At 38.9% G+C, this 23,913-nt stretch overlaps 2 protein-coding genes across 3 annotated transcripts in view; both read right to left on the reverse strand.

Annotated features, from left to right (window-relative positions):
- The window catches only part of SOHLH2 (spermatogenesis and oogenesis specific basic helix-loop-helix 2), a 42,980-nt gene extending 32,686 nt beyond the window's left edge, over positions 1-10,294 (reverse strand). Inside the window, exon 1 of one of the 2 annotated variants that reach the window (XM_050766082.1) lies at positions 10,141-10,290. In XM_050766082.1, the coding sequence (XP_050622039.1) occupies positions 10,141-10,188 (48 nt within the window). In that variant the 5' untranslated portion in view covers positions 10,189-10,290. Of the gene's footprint in view, positions 1-10,140 lie in introns of both variants that reach the window. The other variant, XM_050766083.1, reaches the window with a different exon arrangement.
- A 12,356-nt stretch (positions 10,295-22,650) lies between these two features.
- Positions 22,651-23,913, reverse strand: part of CCDC169 (coiled-coil domain containing 169) — a 62,097-nt gene continuing 60,834 nt past the window's right edge. Inside the window, exons 8-9 of the mRNA XM_050766100.1 lie at positions 23,209-23,310; positions 22,651-22,905 (exon numbers count right to left, since the gene is read on the reverse strand). Of these exons, the coding sequence (XP_050622057.1) occupies positions 22,824-22,905; positions 23,209-23,310 (184 nt within the window). The 3' untranslated portion in view covers positions 22,651-22,823. The remainder of the gene's footprint in view (positions 22,906-23,208; positions 23,311-23,913) is intronic.

A 23,913-nucleotide genomic window follows, 5' to 3' on the forward strand; every position in this document is an offset into this window, starting at 1 on the left:
TGGCTTTAGTGAATTTTATCTTGTTTTCAAAGCCATTTGTGTTTATGTTAAAAAATGCTTTGGTAGAGTATTCTAATACTGTTAAGGGTTTATTTTTGCATTTAGCTTTTTATCCCAGCTGGAGTTTATTTGGTCATTAATATGAGGTAGGTACCTGTTTTCAGTTTTCTTTTTTAAATGCAGAACTAATTGACCCAACAGGATTACTGAACAGACTAACCTTCTCTCAGTGTTTTCAGGAGCGAAGTTTTCACAATGCCAGGTAGGGGTGTGTGTGTGTGTGTGTGTGTGTGTTTCTGGACTTCATTCTGATCCACTGATCTATTTGCCTATTCCTGGTTAATACCATACTGCTTAATTACTAGCTCTTTATAATGTGTTTTGATATTTGATAGAGCATGTTTCCCTCCTTGTTATTTTTCAATTCGGTTATTATATATTTTCCAACAATTTCTCTTCCAACAGAAATTGGCATCAGTTTGTCAAGGAACCTTGTTAAAGTTTTAATTATGGTTGCCTCTATTTTAACAGTTAATTAGAAAATATGCTTGCTATATTAAGTCATCATATTTAGGAAGTATATATCTTAGAGAATTTGGGTCTTCCATTATGTTCTTCAGTTTTATGGACTTTCATATTGATTTTGCATATGTCCTAGTATATATTCCCAGATATGTCTTACGTATTCCCAGATATTTCAACATTTGGAGGTCACTGTGAAGGGGATCTCTTTTCTTACTCACTACATTTTTGATTGATTACAGTTGACATATAGAAGTGCTATTGACTTCTGTATAAGGAACTTGCTTCGAGTAATGCACTTTATAGTACTCTCTGTTCAGTTCCAATATATTTCCATTGATTCTTCTCAATTTCCTAGGTAGGCAATCTACCGCCTTCAAAAAATGACACTTTTGTCTGTTTCCAGAATGTATGCCTTTTATTTGACTTTAAAGCATTAGCTAGAACATCCAAAACAAGGGTGAGTAAGAGGAGTGATAGTAGGTGTTCCTGTCTTGTTCCTGACTTTAGTGGAAATATTTCAAATGTTTTTCTACTAAATATGATACTTACTGAAGATTTCTGATCAATATCCTTTATCAGTTAAAAAAGTTTCTATTTGGAAGCTAAGAATTTTATATCACAAAAGGGTGTTGATATTTATTAAATGCTTTTTCAGTATAACATGATCATATTATGTTTTATTCTTTGATCTGTTAGGCAGAGGCAGTGAATTACATTAATAGATTTCCTAATGTCAAGCCATCACGGTATTGCTGGGATAAACCTATTCATAATACGTAATGAATTCAATTCCTTCACCTTTAGATTTTTGTATCTGTGCTCATAAGTGAATCTTGATATAATTTTGTTTTATTGTATTGCTTTATCTTGTTTAGGCATCAGGGTTATGCCAGCCTTGAAGAATAAAATATTGTTTTATGGTCTTGAATAGTTTATAAAACACAGAAATTATCTGCATCTTAAGTTTAGGTAAAACATGTCTAGAAAACCTGGTTCTGAAGACATTTATAGAGCTGGATCTTACATTTCATTTTATAGTTCCTTACTGATTAATGGTAAATTCAAGTTTCCCACCTTCTCTTAAATGAATTTTGGTCAAACATTAAATTTTGTTTAATGTTTTAATTTTATATATATATAAAATTAATAATGTTTAATTTTTTCTTTTTCTGGTAATGCTTTATTGAGAATATGGAACTGTGTGGTCCAATACAGTAGCCACATGTGGCTATTTAAACTTATATTAATTAAAATTAATTAAAGTTTGAAATTCAGTTCAGTTGCACTAGCCATATTTCACGTGCTCAACATCCTCATGTGGTAAGTGTGGATTATCAGATGGTATAATTACATAACATTTTCATCATTGTGGAAAGTGCTACTAGGCAGCAAAGTAGAGGGTCTAAATTTTCCTCCTAGTGGCATTTTGTTGTAGCCCACACATTTTTATATATAATGAGTTCATGTTCATTCATTGCTATTTTATAATTTCAGTTGATAGTTCCATTTTAATCTAAAGACTTTTATTAAATACACCTATATAAACGTGTTTATGATTTTCAAGGGGATAGTGTGTTTGGTTTTTTATTTTTTTGGCTATTTGTTAGTTGCTCACTTCTTATTTCAGTGCACTGTCAACAATGAATGTGTCCTGCATGACATCTACTTTTTAAAATTTGTTGACATTTTCTTCATAGCCTAATAAACAGTTTTTGTTAATCGTCCAGGGGTACTTGAAAACAATGCCTATTTTCTCTTGTGCAAAAAGTTCTATGTATCTTTTAGAGCAAAACTGTTCATTCTTTCTTTGCTTATATTAGGTCTACTTGATCTTTCAGTTTATGAAAGAAGAGTACCAAAATCTCCTTCATTATGCTTTTGTCAATTCATCAATTTCTCTAACCATAGGTTATATTTATAATTATGGGTTAAGTACATAAAGGTTCATGATAGTGATATTATATAAAGATACATCTATAATATTTAACAATATATATGTGATCTATGTTTATATAGTATGTTGTTAAATAGTGTATATATATATATAGATGATTCTATATAGAGAATACTACTATGTAAAATATACCTCTTTGCCCTTTAATGCTTTTCACCTCAAATTTTATTTTTCTGATATACAGCTTCGTTCTTTATATCCCCTTATTTTGAACTTTTCTTTATCATCTTTATTTTCTGCGACTTTTGTAAATCGCTTTTAATTGAATTTACATGGTTTTCACAATCTGACCTTTCAGTTTTTCATGTATGAATTTAAGTAATTACATTACTGACATTAACTAGTGTACATTAACTTCATTAATGTACTGTAATGAATTAGCTAATATTAATTACTTGTGAACATTTACAATTTAATGTGAAATGACCTTATTCCCTTTCATTTGTTATTTCAGGCTTCCTATTTACTGTAATTTTTTTCTTTTTTTCCCATAGCTACTCTTAGGCTGATCAAATTTTCATTTTTCCATCCTGTTGCTCCTATAATGCTTTGGGACTGAAATCCCTAATTTTTGTGCTTAAGTGCTTAATTGTCTTTTTATCTGGAATTTAGATTTACAGAAGAGTTGGAGAGAGGGTATGGTGAGTTCTCATAAACACCTGACTCAGCTTCCCCACATATTGACATCTTACAATCACAGTATGTTTATCCAAACTAAGAAATTGTGAGGGTTTTTTTTTAAACCATGAGAAAGATAACCCTAAGAAACCAATATTAGCATAGTACTATTAGCTAAACTACAGACTTTATTTGAACTTCACCAATTTTTCCACTAATAGCCTTTTTCTGTCCCAGGATCCCATCTGGATAACAGGTTGTACTTAGTCCTTGTATCTTCTAGTTTCTTCTAACATGGAATGGTTTCTCAGTTTTTACTGGCTTTTGAGGAGTGCTGGTCAGGTATTTTGTAGAATGTCCCACTACTTGGATTTGCCTGACATTTTCTCATAATTAGACTGGGACTATAAATTTTGGGTAGAATACCATGGACACGAGTACCTCCTTCTTATGGTGTCATATATCAATGAGAGATTGCCAGGGAGGTTCACCTTGGTCGCTTGGTTAAGATGGTGTCTGTAAGGTTTCTCCACTGTTAAGTTACTTGTTTATCCTTTCCACATTCTTGTTTTCAGAAGGGAGTCACTAAGTCCAGACACACTCAATGGAAAGGGACTAAAGTACCACCTCTTGGAGGGAGGAATATCAAACAATTGTGGATGTATGTTAAAAACCATCACAGTCATTGATAAATATGTTAGTGGAGACGGTTTAAGGCTTTGCAAATATCCCATTTCTCCTTAAAGTTATACCCTCTGTTCCTGCCCTTCATTTGTGGATCTTGCCTGTAGCAATTATTACTATGACATTCAATTGGTGTTTTTCTATTTCCTTCCATCTACATTTATGATTTGGAAATCTTATGTAAGGAGAATATGTTCCTTCTCCCTCATTTATTTATTTAGTCAACTGTTTATTTAAATCAGTAAGGACTTTTGGATATTTATTTTATTATTTGGGTTATAATCCAATACTATCATTTACTTTGTTACTCAAATTACTCCACTTTGGCCACTAAAATTTCAAAAATACTTAATTTTTAGTAAGTATATGTAGCAATTTTTAATTAAGATGTAGAGCTAATCTAAATCTACAGCCTCTCTGCAAACATGGCAGCATCCTTAACACAGCTCCCTCCACCCCATATACTTCTCATGCTATGACTACCTGGAATTTTAGTTCCAATCATTATTATTTACATTTATTAACATTTACACTTAATTTTTGTTTCTCTGATTCTTACAGTCTCTTGTATCTCATATTTGCTTCTTTCTTGGATTCATTTTATTGAATTATAGTACGGGGGCTCAGAAAATTCTTTTAAAGACTGTCTGATAGCATCAGAGTCCTAGCATGTCTGAAAACATCTTCACCGTGTTCTCACAATTCAGTGCAAGTTTTGCCCAGCAAATACTTATAAGGTCAAAATCACTTTGTCTCTGAATTTTCCTTCTGGAATCCAAAGTTGCTAATGAAAAGAATAAGCTGCTTTGTTCTTCTTTAGATGCTTGTCTCCTCTTTTTCCTCTGGGTTCTGATCATTTCTAGGCTGTGTTTGAATATAGACCTTATTCATCCTACTTGGCACCCAGTGGATCTTTAGCTCTGAAAATTTTCTTCTATTATTTATTTGATTACTTCCTTCTTTCTGTTGTCTTTGTCTCTCCTCGTAAACCTTCTATGAGATGCTGGATGTCTTAAATTGATCCTACATGCCTCGACTTCTCTCTCAGAGATTTCCTCGTTTTCCAGATCACTGGCTTAGTCTTCAGTCCTTCTAAGTATTATTCTAAGTATTACAATTTCAATCCATTTAATGTAAATTACTAATTTCTAAGATTTTTTGGTAACTTTTCATTACCTGCTATTTTTAGGATGTGATATTCTCTCCACAGATACAAATTCAAATTTTAGAAGTTTTTTTTTTCCCCCTATTCCTTTACGTCCTAGTTTATTCAAGCTGCTATAACAAAAGACTATAAACTGGGTGGCTTATAAACAACAGAAATGTATTTCTCAGCTTGGAGGTTGAGGAAGTCCAAGATCACAGCACTGGCAGATTAAATGTCTGGTGATGGCACAATTTCTGGTTCATAGATGGCAATTTATTTGTGTTCTCATGTGGTGGAGAAGCAAGGGATCTTTCTTGGGCCTCTTTTATAAGGCACTAATCCCATTCACGAGGGCTCCTCCCTCACGACCTAATCACCTCCCAAAGACCCCATCTGCTAATGCCATCCCCTTAGCAGTTAGGATTTCAACATATGAATTTGGTGGAGGGCACAAACATTCAGTCTATAGCACCTTAAAAATCTGTCTCTTTAATTGTTTGATCTGTGCATTTGTCTAGTTCTGTTAATGTCTGGCAATCCTTGGTTTCCAAACATAAAGATGAATCAAGAACTAAGTGGATGTGAACAGGCAATTTCTCCTGCAGTTGGGGTGGTGGTTCCTCAGTGCGGGCCTCCTTTAATGGGACAACTGACTATGGGTTTGGTGTGAGTGCGCAGGATGAGCGAAAGCAACAGCCGAAGAGCAGAGATCTTGGCACCAGCTAATTGTCAAAATCAAGGTGGGCTTTACTCTGAAGACCAAGTATTTTAGTTTATTTTCCTCCTAGGAAGAACTGCCTTTCCTTTCCTCTTTCAGTTACAGAGGTCTGGAAATTACTGATACCAGGAGTCCTCATCCCATGTATAGTTCATTTTCTTTAGAGAAGAGTTCCTGAGTTTTATCTTGCAGTTAAAGGCACCATTGCTCCTGCTTTAGTAGGAGTGAGTTGGGAGAGTCCACAGGGTAAATCCAGGGGGCCAACCTGGCCCGGTGTTCTGTACCCAGCTAATTCAAACCAGGTGAGCATGCTTTGGGCTACTTTCATCTTTGTTTCTGTCAACATGGAGCCTGAACTATCACTAAAATTGTTTTATCACTGCATTTCTTCTGTGTCTTTTAAGCTGTGGATTTTCTACTTTTGTTTTAGGTGCAATTGGACCCCATCTGCTTTCTAAATGTCACATTTTTCTGTGGATTTTTTTTTTTTTTTTTAACATTCAGAGAGAAGTTGCTTTGTTCAAACCAAGATCCCATTAAGAACTATGCATTGCATTTGGTTGTTATAGCGCCTTGATCTTTTAATTTGGAATACCTGTCTTCTTTTTCCATGCTATTTACTTAAAGGAATCATCACATTTTGAAGACATCTGCTCTGGAGTTTGGGGTAGACGGGGAGGTTGACCTGTGTGCTCAATCATCACGTGCCAATCTCCTTCACCTGCACTACCCTACACTAAACAGGATACAAATTTAAACTCCTTAGCATGGTGTTTCATAGCCTGCTACCAACCTACTTCACCAACTTATTTCCTTCTACTTCCCTCAATGCTCTATATTCCAAGAACACAGCACAACACTTTTAAATGAGTTTTGAAATATGGAATTTCTACAGTAGAGAGTGTTGGGACCCTACTAGTGTGTTTCCTTTTCATTTTATAAATACTTCTCATTTCCAGCCACACTTTAGGAGCAGCATGGGACTCTAAGCCTTTGTGATGCCTGTGAGTGCAGACTGTTTGCGAATCTCCACTACAGCACATGATTTCTTCTATACAAATATATTCTTTGTGAACCCAAAACCAAACAATGAAACACTCATTAACAAGTGATCACAACAGAAGCAATTATGGTTTTGTTTTTTAATTAACCTGATTAATGGAAGCAAATATGAAAGCCCAAAAATAACCTATCTAGTAAAATTAGGGTGTATGACCATATAATTGATCTTCCAAACTGAGGCACTTTTGAGAATGAATTATTAATAATTACACTAAAATAACACATATAAACTAGGGTGTCCTGGGATATAGTTTGTAAAACTTTATATTAGTAAGGTTTATTTTTTCTTTTAAAATATCCTGCCACTTTATGTATCTGCTTAAATATGCTTGATGTCTATTCTCTCCATAGATATTTATTGAGCCCTTACTATAGGACAGACACAGGGCTGGGTCCTAGGAACACAAGGTGAACAAACAAGACAAGGCAAGGTCCTTGCCCTCATGGGGCTTACATTCTAACAGCCCTCTTCTCTGCTAAGAAAGCATGGCGTTCAATCCTTGGAATATAGGAAGAATGGAGTATGACCAGTTCTACTAAGGGTGTTACTAATCCTTTTTCAACAGCTTGATGCAGTGGGAAGGGAGCAAAGCCATTTGAGGCAGACAGACCAGAGTCTTGTCACTTAGTTCAACTATTTACCAGTGGCTTTGAATAAGACACGTAAGCGATCCTCGTCTGAAGGATCAAAATACTTACGTTGCAAGATTGTTATGAGAAGTGTTTGTATAGTGCCCTGCAGGTGGTAGTTATTGCCATGTTTTTGCAAGTAATACCGAACCTGAGCACAAAGAACACAGAAAATGTCAAATCAACCTAGCAGGGGAGGGACCAGAGGAGACGGGAAAACGTGTCCACGCTGGGCTCTGCACTGTTTGAATCACAGTGCTCAGGAAGCGGGGCCTCCTGCAGAGCATAAAGTTTAGAATAACAGAAATCAACTGCCTAGCTTGAGCCTTTCCCTAGCTAGCACATGACATTCTGACTGCATGATACCCCTCAGAGGCTCAGTTCCCAGTGTCCCCAGAATCTCTCGGCCTTTTGGGAAAAAAAGGTCAAGAAAGAGTTATGAAGGGCAGAATATGCGTAGTGGGAAGTAGGAAGAAATCTGAGGGTAGCTAGGAAGACAATCTGGAAAGGGATGAGGAGAAACAAGCACCGCTAACCCACCGTTCTGTGCAGGAGTCTGAAGTTTTTGCATAGTGTCTTGCACCATGGCACAGAGGGGTATGACATAAAGCAGCTCCGGAAAGAACTGATGTGCTCTCTTGCCAAATGCTTCTTTCCCTGCCTTACAAAATCAGGGCCATAGCACACTTGGAATGTTAATGGACAAATCAGAACACTGCTCAAGTCCACTATCCCAATTCCAGTTAACTCAAATTAAGGGAATAGTTTATAATCAACATAAATCTGAATGTTTATTTAGTTAAAAATATCTTGTTGACAATGTAATATGAACACAGGTGATGAAAAAGATCTATTGATAAAAAGAAAAAGGAATAAACATTTCTAGTATATTCTGCTTGGAAAACTGCCTTTTAGTACATCTAAGATTTTCACCTGCAAGCAATAATTTGAACCAATGCTAGGCTTCGTTTGATGAAATATCTTTTTCTGTTTGAATTGCTTACTACACCTTTGTAAACAAAAGTAATATGTATTCATTGGGAAATACTAAAAAAAATCAAAAAAAGAAAACTGTAATTCCACCACTCAAGGTAACCTTGGTACATACCCTTTAAGTGTGGGCCGTTTTAATAACACGACATCATTGTCACCAAGACACTTCATCCACTGTTTCATTTCTGTGATCACAGTAACATGCAGGGCACTCTAGTCTCTACAATTTTTAAGACACTGGATTTCCATTTGCAATCTGTGGCAGGCTAAACCCTTAATTAGTAACAGCAGGTGCTGAAGTGCTTAAAGCAAATCACTCCTACATTTTAGTGAGTTGTTATTTATGTCACTCTTATCACCAGGAGCAGAGCAGCCCACAATCAGCAGCAGCTGCAGGGCTGAGGCTCTCATGGGGCAATTGTGGGCCTTCAGTTTCCCCAGGAGTCAAGGGATTTAAACAGCTCTATCTGGAGAAACTGAGCAAGCGGCTCTTCTCACAAAGGCACACAAAGGGGTCAGTTGGGGCTTCACACTCTCTTAAGGGAAGGAAACCGCAATTATTTATGTTCTACTAGATAATCAGATATTTCATTCAGAATTCGTTTTGTGCAGCTTTGCCTAATCCTGCACCATAAAATACTATTTTTCCTTAGAGTTTAAATAGGTTCTTCCATCTTGAAAAATTAAGAAAACCTGTTAAACGGGTCCACTTCAGAGGGATCCTAATCCCATTTCAGAAAGTCTGCTCTTAAGGAGAGGAAATTAAGTTTGCAGAGTGTTCTAAGAGGTAACAAGACTACACTCAGCACGAAAGGTTGCCCTCTCCTATTTATCAAGATGCGGAAAATAGGAAGATGAAAGCCCCTCTCCCCAGCTGGCCTTGCTTTCTGGCCTGGGGAGGTTTCGTCTATGCTTTCCTCCTCGTGGGGTAATCACCTTTCACTTTTATCGAAAACAGTTACAGAAGTGATTTTGTGCTTTGCTAAAGGGGCTGAAAAATTAAGGTGCTTTCAAAAGAGGCCAGTGGGCTTTTTTATTTCCATGCAGGTGGTAAATGCGTGCAGAGCAGGTCCCCTTCCCACCACGGCTTTGGTTCCACACAAAGCTGCCTATTTGGGTGGAAGCTCCACGAAGGACACTTTGGGATGCCACGCCAGTGCGCAAACTGAAAATAAGCATGCCCAGCTGTGCCGAGACCGGACTGCAGGGAAACAGCACGCCTAAACTCTTATATTAAAAATAAAAATCATTCATTTTTGTCCAGTCGCCAGCCCCAGAGTGCCTACAAAATCGTGTTTCTAGGTAGCTAACTCTACAAGTGGCCTTCTGCTCGAAAACTAAGTTGGGCAAACGTCAAGGGAAAGATGGTTTTTTTTTTTTTTTTTTTTCCGTTGGAGAATTCACATTTATTGAGTAACTGATGTGATGCAATCTGGAATTTTTTGGATTCCATTAAGTTTCACTGTGAACATTTCATCTGTTACTGGGTTTTCTTTATAACACGATTCAGTTCTCTTTCTTCCTTGGCCTCCTCTCCTGAGATAAATCAGCCCCGTCCCCCGACCTCAGGCCCAAAGGGCCTGGTGGCACCCGGGGGCACCCTCAGAAGCCGGGTCCGCGCTTCCCCAGCTCAGGGCCCGGGGATAGTGGACTCGCGCCCTGGAAGGGGCCCTTCCTGCTACCCGCTCCTCGCGGTTCCCCGAGAATGAGAGCTCCCCGGGCCGGGCACTGAGGGCCGCGGGGGCCACCGGCCCAGGACCCGCCCGCGAGGTTATAAACGCAGCTGCCTCCCCTTCCTCAGCCTCTTACCTGGCCCGAGATCTGGCCGTGCTCCTGGCAGATAATTGAGGAAGCCATGGCCGCTGCGCACGTGCTGGGTCCTGGGGCAGCCTTCCAGCAGGAGGAGCTCCACAGCCGCTGCGTCCCGGGCCCGCCCCCTGCACTAATGGCTCCTGGCCGCAGCTGAGGGCGAGCACGCCCCGGGCGCGCTTAAAGTGGCCTTGTCGCCTGTTCTGGCGCCTGGGGGAGAGGCAGGCCACTCTGAGGGTTCCCCGCGGAACCCGGGTCGGGGGCCTGCCCTTGGGGGCTACTCAAGCTGTCCTGGGGGCCCTTAGAAGACCGCGTCATTAGCAGACTGCGCACTCCAAGTCCCCTTCCCAGGGCAGCTCTCACGACACTAAGCCCCGCGTAGTCACTCCCACTGCGCCGCCTGGGGAGGGGGGAGGCAAGGCGTCACCTCAAGATGGTCTAAACATTTTAAGAAGTCTTTCTTATGGGCAGTCTTTCCAGTTTAAATGTTAGGAATTAGCAAACACTTGGGTTTGTTTTGCTCTTTTCTAAACAAACATAAACAGAGGACAGGGAAGGCGAGTACTTTTATGGTGCTTTCTTTCCAAGCCACTAAGAAATTTAAAATGTTAGGCCGGGTGCAGTGGCTCACGCCAGTAATCCTAGCACTTTGGGAGGCCGAGGCGGGTGGATCGCTTGAGATCAGGAGTTCGAGACCAGCCTGGCCAACATGGTGAAAACCCGTCTCTACTAAAAATACAAAAATTAGCCGGGTGTGGTGACGGGCGCCTGTAATCCCAGCTATCTGGGAGGCTGAGGCACAAGAATCGCTTGAACCCGGAAGACGGAGGTTGCAGTGAGCTAAGATCGCCCATTGCACTCCAGCCTGGGCGACAGAGAGAGATTCCGTCTCAAAAGAAAAAAAAAATTAAAAATATTAGAAACACTTCATTTTTGTGCTGTGATTTAACAAATACTGTCCCTATTTTGTCAACGGAAACAATGAGGCGATAAAATTTTCTCGTGTCTGCTGCTATGTAAACCCCTCTACTCAACCTTCACTGAACATTTTACTGAGACCTATTGGGCGTCAGGACACGCGAAGGATCCTTCCGCGGATAAGTCTTGACTACTGTATCATGATTTTTCCATTGCTGTAAGTGCGGTGGTTATTGTGGATGAGTGCAGACTCTGGATCTCACTAGAGCATATAACACAGGGGAGCTCTACGGGAACCATCGCTGCAGGCAGTTCCTGGGCAAAGTCTACTGGTTCCTGAGCAGCTGGTGCTGTGTCCTGGGGGCCTGATTTAGATACCGGGGGCATGCAAAAATACTGCTGTGGTACTCTACAATTCTGATGGGAAGAAAAGGAGCAGATAAACTTCTGATGGGATGATTCTGCATTACTTTTGGAAGTGTACACGTCTTAATAGAGTGTATTAAGTGAAATTAAATCAATTTCACTTCTATTGCTTTTCCAATTAGGAACTGACAGTATCCAGATCAATGTCTGTGCGGGAAGTGGTTTGCTCGCCAATATAAGACAAAGGTGAAGTCCTGCCCAGGCATTGGTGTAGGGTGTGAATTGAGGCAGCTTTGAGCATTTCGTGCTCAATGCGCAAGCATCAGATTTCCATTGCTCCACAGGTCTAGACTAGCAAGTCTAATAGACAAAGACAATGTTGAAAGGGAAACAGACTCATTGCTTTTAAGTAAAAAATGCCCCTAAGATTATGTGAGAAGAAGTCATCACTACTGTGTTGAAGAAAAAAAAAAGATAATAAACTTCTCTTGTATTTAGAATATGAGTCCAAGCTTCCTAAGCATTAGCTTAGATATTTTTGTTTCCAATCTCCTTTAAAAAGAAAAAAAAAAAAAGGCCAGATGTAGTGGTGGCTCATGTCAATAATTCCAGCACTTTGGGAGGCTGAGGTGAGATCACTTGAGGTCACCAGTTCCTGAGAGACATAAGGACACCCCAGTCTCTACAAAAACTAAAAAAAATTAGCCTAGTGTGGTGGCACACACCTGTGGTCCCAGCTACTCCAGAGGCTGTGGTGTGAGGATTACTTGAGCTTGGGAGTTTGAGGCTGCAATAAGCTGTGATTGCACCACTGCTCTCCAGGCTGCGGAACAGAGGGAGACCCTGTCTCACAAAACAAACAAACAAACAAAAATCTTTCTTTGTAAATGAACAGACATCTACTCTAAAACAATGTCTCTTCCCAGAGAAGACTTTGCCCTCCAAGTGATATTTGGCAATGTCTGAAGACATTTTTCATTGTTATCACTGGTGGTGCACTAGCTTCTTGCCAGTAGAGTTCAGGGATGCTGCTAAACATCCTACAATGCCCAGGACAGTGCTCTACAACAGAGAATTATCTGGCCCAAAATGGCATTCGTGCTGAGGTTGAGAAACCCTACTATTAATATAAACCCTCCAAATTATAACACAGAATGTAAGCCATTTAATTTCTCTGGCACCTTTCACATTCTTGAATCTAGTGTAGTGGAAAGGAAAAGATGAGGTTTGGAGGAAAGGAAAAAATATTACACACACTAAAATGGCAAACTCAGTATTTCAAAGCCGGAACTGGTGTAAATTGTGTTGGTGGTTGCATGGGGAAAAGAAAAGGTCAGTTTTAATCCTGTCCTTTCCCTATTTAAAAATGTACAAGGGTTTCTCTGCTGATTACAATTAAGTCCCATTCCTCAGTGTGGCATTAGGGCCACATTACCTTGTCCCATTCTGGCTTTCTAGACTTAGCTTCAAATCAAGTGACTAGATTAGTTTCTATTCCTTAATAGTGTCCTGAGGTCCCCCCAAGAGTCCCCAGTGTAAGATTTGCACAAGCAGATAGAGTAACTTATTTCTTTGGAATTGTAGTATTGATAGGATAAGTCACCTGAGGCCTAGAGGAGCCCCAAGCTGCCTTAAAGGATAGCACTTGCCATCACAACACTGTGAGCACAGTTCATTGGTTTGCGAACTGCCCTGAATATATCTTCTGATCCTTGTCAGCTGCTAATTCACTTATTCTTTGATTCTGCACTCTGCCTGAAAAACATTTCCTGTCCCATTATCCCTGCATCAAAGAGGCTTCCACCCCTGCTGCGTGCATGCCTTCTTTCTGCCTCTCCCTCAGTCCTCCTAACCTGAAAGTACAGTTCTGACAGCTGCGTTGTCTGAGGTTTAGCGCACCTACTTACTCCTGAATGTTACACTTGTGCTTGCTTCGGTTTCTCCCACACAACAGACTGATTCACACTTTTGTTTTGTGGTTAGTCTGAGAAGACAGTGGAAAATTTTCAAAGTAGTACTAATTCCATCTGCTAAAGATTTAATATTGATGTCCCCCCAAAATTCATATTTGAAATCTAACCCCCATGTAATAGTATTAAGAGGTGGGATCTTTGGAAGGTAATTGGGTAATGGGGGAGGAGCCCTCATAAACTGGATTAGTGCCCTTGTAAAAGAAGCCCACGAGAGATCCCTCACCCCTTCTACCACGTGAGGACACAGTGAGAAGATGCCATCTATGAACCAGGAAGTGGGCCCTCCCCAGATATTGAACCTGCTGCTGCCTCGATCTTGGACTTCAGAGCCTCCAGAACTGTGAGAATAAATTTCTGCTGTTTATAAATCACCCAGTATGTATTTTGTTATAGCATTTCAAATAGACTAACACCATCTCACACCTCTGCTCAACAATTATGACTTGATTTTAGCAGCATGGTAAGGCAGAGACTGTTTATTAGATTTCATATCCTAGTATTTAGTATACATACAGAAGGTGATAATAAATACATGTTTTTCCCAATGAGTTAAGAACCATCGCCCTTAGGCAGTAACAAAGGCCAAAGAATAGTACCAACTTCTAATGATGCCCTGCATTAGATTGCAATAAGACTTGACAGTTTTCTCATCATTCAGTATATTAATTCACTTTTTAAAACAGGATTTAGTTCTACTAAATCTGCTTCATTTTAACCACAAGTCTTTGCTAGGAAATGTAGAGCTAAACCAAAGTAACACTATAACCATGGAGGAGGGGCTGTGTCACACCAAGTCCACAGTGGGCCTGTGCGATTCCACGTTGATTCATTTTGAGTGCATCCCCCCAGGGTAGTCATTGGTTATAGCTCTATGGTCTGAGGAGATCACAAAGTTACAAATGAACTCATTTTCCTTTAGTCATAGTGACAGCCAACTGTGGCTGTATGAAGTCATGAGGAATTTCTTTAGCACAAAAATGTCAGGCCACCTTAAAGGAGAGAAGTTTCTTGTTTGTAAAGGTGAAGGATAAGGGGGAGTAGAAAAAATGTCATTCGCACTTTACTTGTGAATATGTCGATGTATACTAATATGGTTTAAAAGTCAGCTGAGAGGCCTGGTGTAGGAGGCTCACACTTGTAATCCAAACACTTTGGGAGTCCAAGCCAGGAGGAATGCTTGAGGCCAGGAGTTCAAGACTAGCCTGGGCAACATGGCAAAATGTCATTTCTACCAAAAAAAAAAAAATTAGGTGTGATGGCACACACCCGAGAGGCTGAGCCCATGAATTTGAGGCTGCAGTGAGCTATGATCATGCAACTGCACTCAATCCTGGGAAACAGAGTAAGACCTTGTCTAAAAAAAAAAAAGTTATCTGAAGTAATTTTAATTTTTTTATTTTGAAAATTTCATACATACTTGAGTATATTACATATGTATTATTTAAAGTATAATAATATGGATGTGTATGTAGCTACCACTCAGTCTAACAGATACTATCAATAATTTTAAAATACCTTATATGTGTCTCTCATTCACATTTCCCTCTCTATCCCCAGATAGAATTACTATTTTGTTATTTATTTTTACTTCTTTTCACTGCTGAAACCAGAATGGATTGTGATGTGTGAGAGAAAGAAACCTTTGTGTTAAGCCTCTAAAGTCTCAAGAGTTATTTTTTATAGTCATAATAGAGAGATTAATAACTTGAATTTAGGTGCTGCATTAACAAAATACTAATATGTGTGGCATTAACTTAGCAGGTCTGCAGTGAGCGGCACAGAAACAAATATGGGAGTTTGGAAGCCTGGGATCCCTGTTATGCCATAGCAGACCAAGTGCTTACTAAGACTGTAGGTCACAGGAAGGATGTCGGGAAAACAACTAATAATAATGTGTTAATATGGATTGGCTATGTCCCAACCCAAATCTCATCTTGAATTGTAGTTCCCATAATCCCCACATGTCTGGGAGGGACCTGGTGGGAGGTAATTGAATCATGGGGGAGGTTACCCCCATGCTGCTTTTCTCATGATAGTGAGTGAGTTCTCATGAGATCTGATGGTTTTATAAAAGCGCTTTTCCCACTTTTGCTCGGCACTTTTCTTTCTTGCTGCCATGTGAAGCAGGACACGTTTGCTTCCCCTTCTGCCATGATTTTAAGTTTTCAGAGGCCTCCCCAGCCATGCTGGAACTGTGAGTGAATTAAACCTCTTTCCTTGATAAATTACCCAGTCTCAGGTATGTCTTTATTAGCAGCAAGAGAATGGACTAATATGTGTAAATTAGGACACGTATGTGTACTAAATGTTACTGACTGCCTTTGGTAAGAGAGAAGAAACTGATGAGCTTGCAATATAGTTAACCAGTTTGTAAGGAGAAATAGAAGGGAATAGAGAGAGTCTAGGAAAGAATCTAGAAATTCGGGGCATCGAAGGGCATTAAAGAGTTGGACAGGCCAACTATTTCTAGATCCCAAAAAGAAAGAGATGAGGCTGAGAAAAGTCTTGAGCCACAAAAGACCACTAATACTCAGCCTTGTGGCAAGGATCAGATTATGGATAGGTGTTAACTTCACATCACCTTAATCAATTAGTTAAATATCTGCATGGTAGCTGCCATTAGGCAGAGAGAGGTATGGGTCAAAGAAACAAATCATGCTCTGAAATTATATTATACATAGAACTGACTACTATTTTGATGGAATTTATATAAACTAAGACTAAAAAGCCTTTGAACCATAAAATCACCTTTAGACACCCAATTTTGTTGAAACAGAGTATGAGCTCTGAAAGCTGTGCATCCCCAATAGAGGGCATAACCTCATCATCCACTTTGAATGTGGGCAAGAAGAGGAAAAAGGAAGAAAATCCCACGGACTGGAGCCAGAGGCTACTGAGAAAAAATGGACAAGAACATTCCTCCCAAGAGCAGAGTCAGAGCCTAAGAAAGGAACCATCCCCATTCCCAGTGAAGAGGGCTTTCACCATATCTTCCCAATGGGATTTTATAAATGCCGTGGATGAGTGATGCTGTGTATTCTTCCTCACCTGAGCAAAAGTTATTATGGGCATCCTTCCACGCTCACACACTGACTGCTACATTCCACAGTTGTTTGGGCCCAGCTCATATTTGCCTATCAGATTTTACAGCATTTGTACTAAGGCTTAAAAGAACAGCATCCTAGAAAGACATTGATGGAAATGCAAAAAGATTGTTTAGTTAAAAGAAATCATTGTTTTAGTTATGTTCAGCAGACTTGAAAATATACCAAGTTAGAATCAATTTTAAAATATCAGTCGAGATGCAAGAACATGATTCAGTGATGCAGCAGGCCAGGGGCCATCACCATCAATGAATAGCTGAATTTATCTCTCATGTGGTTGCAAAGAAAGATATTATCTACTGAAGAAAACCTAAATACTTGTAAGTCTTACTAAAAATATTGTTTGATACAAGTGAGCATTCGCTGACCGCTTCAACCAGTAAAACCTAAATCTCAGTGTCTTAACACACACAGAAAAATACAAAAGGATTTCCTTTTCCCTCACATAAAAATCAAATGAGGATTAGCAAAGTGAGAGGAATGGATGTGCTAGATGAAGTGATTTGGGGACCCAATTTTCTTCTACCTTGTGGATCTGCTATCCCCGAGGCCTTGGAATTTGCTTTTAGACCCTCCATATCCACCCATAACACAATTTTTTTTTTAAAGCACAAACAAGAAGGATCACCTGGGAGGTTTTAATGGGCTAGTCACATATATCACTTATGTCTAGGTTATATCGGCCTGAAGTCAGTCGCAGGGTCACACCTAGGTGCATACAGTGTGTTTCACACCCCATCTCTAAACACAGTAGCATACATATCACACACTACTAAACAGTGTTTCATGCATATATCACTAAGCAAAGAAGTATGTGTGCACCATCACACGCTGGCAAAGTGGTTAACACATACAAAATGTAGCCTAGTTCTGTGTCCCATAGAAAAAGAAGACAGTTTGGTGAGTGTACAGCAACAGTCTTTGCCGCAGACCATCAATTTGATCACCAAATAAATACTTTTGCTCTTTCTTCCCAGAATATACTTACCACCTCGCCAAGGTAAGACCAAGCCCCATCCAGTCATTTTATCCAGTGCAAATTTCAGTGATTAAGGTGAGAAAAACATATTTAGGTGATAACATAAAAAAAGTTACAGATGCATAGCAAAATGGATTTTTATATTAGATTTTAAAATATTTTCTTTGCTTTTATTTTAGTGCTTTATCCTTTACTTCTGGCATTGAGAGTAACGGGAAAGATTTAGCTTCTTACTGTGAAGAAACAGAAAAATAGACAAAAATATATGAAACAACTGCAGATATTGACATGCACCTTAAGACTGTGACCCCTGAGAGGAATGACATGAGGCCTATCCATCGTTCTAGATTTCTACCTGCAGGTGCAGACCTCAGAGCAGGGTAGGGGATCCCAAACAAAGCATGGTGGTTTCATGTAGCGGAGAAGACAGAGGCTGGAGTTCAGGGAGGCTGAAGTGGCTGAAGTTGTAGAGCACAGTACCAGAGGGCAATCAGACATGTAAAAACAGAACTCCAGAAATCTGCTTAGGGGCCCCTTGAGAGTCGGCTGGATATTGAGACACGTAAGCCTAGAGTAAAACTCTACGAGGTCAAGCAGAGTGCCACATAAGCCTGTGAGGCATCTGAGGTCCAACCAGCAAGAGTTGAGTGTCCCAGCTGATCACTCAAAGAATTTACTAGCGATCGCACAATAGCTATGGCTTAGAAATAGTGCTAAACTCTCTCTCTAGGGCAAAGGTCACTCTATACTTACCCTAAAAAAGACTTGAAAAGAAGAAACTGAACTGCAAGTCATTTAACTGCCTATAAGAATAAATCTATAACCAACTATGTGAAATAATCAATGCCTAGCATCTAATATAAATTAGTAGATATTACAAGAAGCAGAAAATGAGACCCAAAACCAGAAGAAAAAATCAGTCACCAGAAACAGACTGAGAAATGAAAAAGATACTGTAATTAGCAAATAAGTATGCTAAAACAGTCATCATATGCCTGTCCAATTATTTAATGGAAAACATAAATACAGCGACAGAAGATATAAAAAAAGAACCAAAAAGAACAATATCAAGTGGTTTACAACAGGCTGTAATTAAAGCCCCAGGAGGACAGGAAACGGCAGAAAAATAATACAAAAATGGCCCTAAATTTTCCACATTTGATGAAAACTACAGATATAAGAAGCTCATTGAACACCATGCAATATAAACACAAAACCACCTTAATAAAACTGATTTTGTTAGTTATTAGCTAATGGCAAAACATTTTTGAAAGCTTATATTTACAGTCTATATGTATATAACCTATATGGTGTAATCAACATATATTTTAGGGAGTTATTTTTGTCTCACGTTTTGTTGAATGATATATGAACAGGGAATCACAGAATCTTAGTATCAGAAGGCACATTGACAGCAACCAACTACACACCTCCACCACTGCAGGAATCCTTCCTATAGTATCTCTGAGGAATGGTCACTTAATCTCTGCTTAAACAATTCTAATGATGATAAACTTACGATTGGGTAGTTCTCCAGATAGTAATATTTTCTGTATTTCTGTAGCTGAGTTGGCAAATTGCTTTAATAAAGTTAAATGAACTCTATAAATTCAAGATTTTTCTAATTCATAGTCAGATTAATTGAATGTTAACCTGTAAAAATAATGTCCTACTGTCAAATATATGATATGATCTCATATTTATGTAGTGCTTTATTATTTTAAAGGTACTTTTTCATATCTCAATTATGTTTAGTGATTTTAATGCCAGTTTTTAATATTCTGGTATACTCTGCCTTTTTAAATACCAAAATCCTAGCACTGTTGTTACAATTTGGTTATTCTGATATTTGAAATCAACAATCTAAATTTTTTACATATTAAATTAGTATCTATAACTCAATTACTTAATTTATGAACAAAATTAATACAATACACATAGTATAGAAGTCTAGACAGGTCCTCACTTGGGCACACAGCAAAAAGCAATCAAATAGTGTTACTGATAAGCTTCTGTTGCAAGAATAATTCTTAGTCCCAAATAAGTAATTTCTTATCCAGTAAAATATGAATATAATAGTACTAAAACTGATATAGGTAATTCTGCTTTGGAATCTCCTATACATGATAAAACTAATTAAGATAATGAAAAGGTAGAAATAATTTATTAGAAATCAACACTATATAGCTCTTTATACATTTTTTAAAAATCCATCCCCAGTCAAAAATCAAAAGGTGGTTTATAAATATTGTCTACAAGGTCATTAAGTAAAAAAATTGGATTATTTAAAGTTAAACAAGTCAAAGGAAAATATTGGGAATTAGCATATAATGCTCTCATCATTATTGTTTTGACATCTTGGTTGGAAAATTCTCCCAAAAATAGCTCTTTCTATTCAACATAGTACTGGAAGAGATAGCTGGAGCAATCAGACAAGAGAAAGAAAAAAAAAAAAAAAATCTATGTAGGAAAAGAAGTCAACCTATCTCTCTTCAAGGATAATATGGCCCTATACATAGAAAGCCCTACAGACTCTGCCAAAAGGCTCCTGGAATTGATAAACAACGTCAGCAAAGTTTCAGGATACAAAATCAGTGTATAAAAAATCAGTAGCATTTCTATACACCAATAACATTCAAACTAAGAGCCAAATCAAGAATGCAATCCAGTCTACAATAGCCACATACACAAAGACATATACAAAAACCCCTAGGAATACATCTAACCAAGGAGGTGAAAGATCTCTACAAGGAGAACTATAAACCACCTCCAAAAGAAATCAGATGACATAAACAAATGGAAAAACATTCCATGTTCATGGATTGGAAGAATCAATATTGTTAAAATAGCCATACTGCCCAAAGCAATCTACAGATTCAATACTATTCCTGTCAAAATACTAACATTTTTCACAGAACTAGAAAAACTATTTTAAAATTCATGTGAAAGCAAAAAAGAGCCCGAATAGCCAAAGTAATCTTAATCAAAAAGGAAAAAGCCACAGGCAACACTTTACCAGACTTCAAACTATATGTAAAGCTACAGTAATCAAAACAGCATGGTACTGGCACAAAACAGACACATAGACCAATGGAACAGAATAAAGAACCCAGAAGAAAAAGCCACATACCTACAGCCATCTGATCTTCAACAAAGTCAACAAAATTAGGCAATAAGGACAGGACTCTCTATTCAACAAATGGTGCTGGGATAACTGGCTAGCCGTATACAGAAGGATGAAACTGGACCCCAACCTTTCACCATATGCAAAAATTACCTCAAAATGAATTAAAGATTTAAATGTAAGTCCTCAAACTATAAGAATCCTAGAAGAAAACCTAGGAAACCTTTTTTTTTTTTTTTGAGACAGGGTTTCATTCTGTCACCTAGCCTGGAGTGTAGTGGCATGATCACAGCTCACTGCAGCCTTGACTTGCCAGGCTCAAGTGATCTTCCCACCTCAGCCTCCCAAGCAGCTGAGACCACAAGCATGCACCACCATGCCTGGCTAACTTTTTACTTTTTGTAGAGATGGCAGTCTCACTATGTTGCCCAGGCTGGTCTCAAACTCCTGGGTTCAAGCAATCCTCCTGCCTTGGCCTTCCAAAGTGTTGGGATTACAGGCATGAGCTACTAGGCCTGGCCCCTGGAAACACCATTCTGGATATCGGCCTTGTGAAAGAATTTATGACTAAGTCTCAAAAGCAATTGCAACCAAAACAAAAACTGTCAAATGGGACCTAATTAAAGAGCTTATGCACAACAAAAGAAACTATCAACAGAGTAAACAGAAAACCTACAGAATGGGAGAAAATATCCATGAACTATGCATCTGACAAATGTCTAATATCCAGAACCTATAAGAAACTGAAACAACTCAGCAAGCAAAAAATAACCCCATTAAAAAAAAATGGGCAAAAGACATGAACAGACACTTCTCAAAAGAAGACATACAAGTGGCCAACAAACATGAAAAAAATGCTCCACATCACTAATCATCAGAGAAATGCAAATCAAAACCACCATAAGACACCATCTAACACTAGTCTGAATGGCTATTATTGAAAAGTCAAAAAGCAACAGATGCTGGTGAGGCTATGGAGAAAAGGGAACACTTAGACACTGTTGGTGGAAATGTGAATTAGTTTAGCCACTGTGGAAAGCAGTCTGAAGATTTCTTAAAGAACTTAAAACACCATTTGACCCAGCAATCTTATTACTGGGTATATATATCCAAAAGAAAACAAATCTTTCTACTAAAAAGACAGATGCACTTGCATGCTCATCACAGCACTATTCACAATAGTAAAGACATAGAATCAGCCTAGGTACCCATCAACAGTGGATTGAATAAGGAAAACGTGCTACATATACACCAGTGGTTCCCAACCCTTTTGACTCCAAGGACTGGTTTCATGGAAAACAATTTTTCCACAGACTGCATTGTTGGGAGGAGATGGTTTTGGGATGAAAATGTTCTACCTCAGATTAGTCGTTAGTTAAATTCTCATCGGGCATTAGATTCTTATAAGAAGTGTGCAACCTAGATCCTTCACATGCACAGTTCACAACAGGGTTCGTGCTCCTATGAGGATTTAATGCTGCTGCTGATCTGATAGGAGGTGGAGTTTGGGTGGTAATGCTTGCTCGCCTGCAGCTCACCTCCTGCCGGGCAGCCCAGTTCCTAACAGGCCATGGACAGGTAACAGTCCACAGCCAGAGACTAGGGACTCCTGATATACACCATTGAATACTATACAGTCATAAAAGAAATGAAATCATGTCCTTTGTAACAATATGGATGCAGCTAGAGACTATTTTCCTAGGCAAATTAATACAGGAACAGGAAACCAAATACTGCATGTTCTTGCTTACAAGTGATAGCCAAACACTGGTCACATGGACATAAAGATAGCAACAATAGACACTGGGGAACACTAGAGGGTGGAGGAAGAAAGGAGAGCAAACGTTGACAAACAACTGGTGGCTACTATGCTCAGTCCCTGGGTGATAGGATTATTTGTGCCCCATATCTCACCGTTACACAATATACCAGGGTAGCAAACCTGCATGGCTACCCCCGAATCTAAAATAAAAATTGAAATAAATAACAACAAAGAAAAAATAAAATCCTTATCTCTCACTGTAAAAAAGTAAAAATAAAAAGACCAAGGTGAAGTCAGCTTGAGGAGAGTTGGAAGAAGTGTCATTCAGTTTGAGAGATGGAGCCACACTGAACCAGCAGAGTGGGTCCCAATCTTTTCTGCACAATTTCCTGGGGGGAGGCTTAAAGAAATACATGTGAGATCACAATCCTGGGGGTGGTGCACATGTCTGAGTATTTTACTTTAAGCTCTTCAGGTGAGTCTGACACACAGCCAAGGTTGAGGACCCATGTAAGCAGGCGGGCCAGAGAGCTTTTTTTTTTTTGAGAGGGAGTCTTGTTCTGTTGCCTAGGCTGGAGTGCAGTGGCACATCTCAGCTCACTGCAAGCTCTGCCTTCTGGGTTCACGCCATTCTCCTGCCTCAGCCTCCTGAGTAGCTGGGACTACAGGCGCCCGCCAACACGCCTGGCTAATTTTTTTGTATTTTTAGTAGAGAAGGGGTTTCACCATGTTAGCCAGGATGGTCTCGATCTCCTGACCTCGTGATCCGCCCACCTCGGCCTGTCAAAGTGCTGGGATTACAGACATGAGCCACCATGCCCGGCCGCCAGAGAGCTTTTTTTCCAAGGCATGTCCTGTTCTCTGGTCCAGCCACACTAGCAGCACTGAAACCCAATGTCTCCAAGCAGCTGACCTCTAAAGGGTCCAATTCTTCTTTTAAGAGGGGACCGTTTGAAGAGATGTGAATAGAACATGAATAAGGGCAGAGAAGATACAAATATGCTAACAAAGCAGATGTTCCAACTAGTTTATTGTGTTTTTACACACGCACACATACACATACACACACAAATAAATAAAAAGCTCTATACCCAGTAATAGCACTAGTGATAATGCATTTTTGTATTTTTTGGATCATATTTTTGAGAAAGATCAAATATTTCATTAACATTTATTTACTAATTAATATTAAAATAACTTATATTTAACATTTTTACAACAACCTTACTGAGGTATAAATCACAAAACATACCATTAACCCATTTAAAGTATACAATAGTTTTCATTACTTTCACAGAGTTGTGCAACTGTCACTGCAATCAATTTTAGAACATTTTCATCACCCCAAAAAGGAATCCTGTACCCATCAGCAGTCATTCTCCATCACCGACCCATCTGCCAACCCTCAGCAACTACCGATCTATTTTCTGTCTCTATGGATTTGCCTATTTTTTGACATTTCATATAAATGGAATTATGCAATATATGGTCTTTTGTTATTCCATTATTTCACTTAGGATAATGTTTCCAAGGTTTACCCATGTTGT

Source organism: Macaca thibetana, chromosome 17 (assembly GCF_024542745.1).
Source record: "Macaca thibetana thibetana isolate TM-01 chromosome 17, ASM2454274v1, whole genome shotgun sequence".
In the NCBI taxonomy this organism is placed as follows: domain Eukaryota; kingdom Metazoa; phylum Chordata; class Mammalia; order Primates; family Cercopithecidae; genus Macaca; species Macaca thibetana.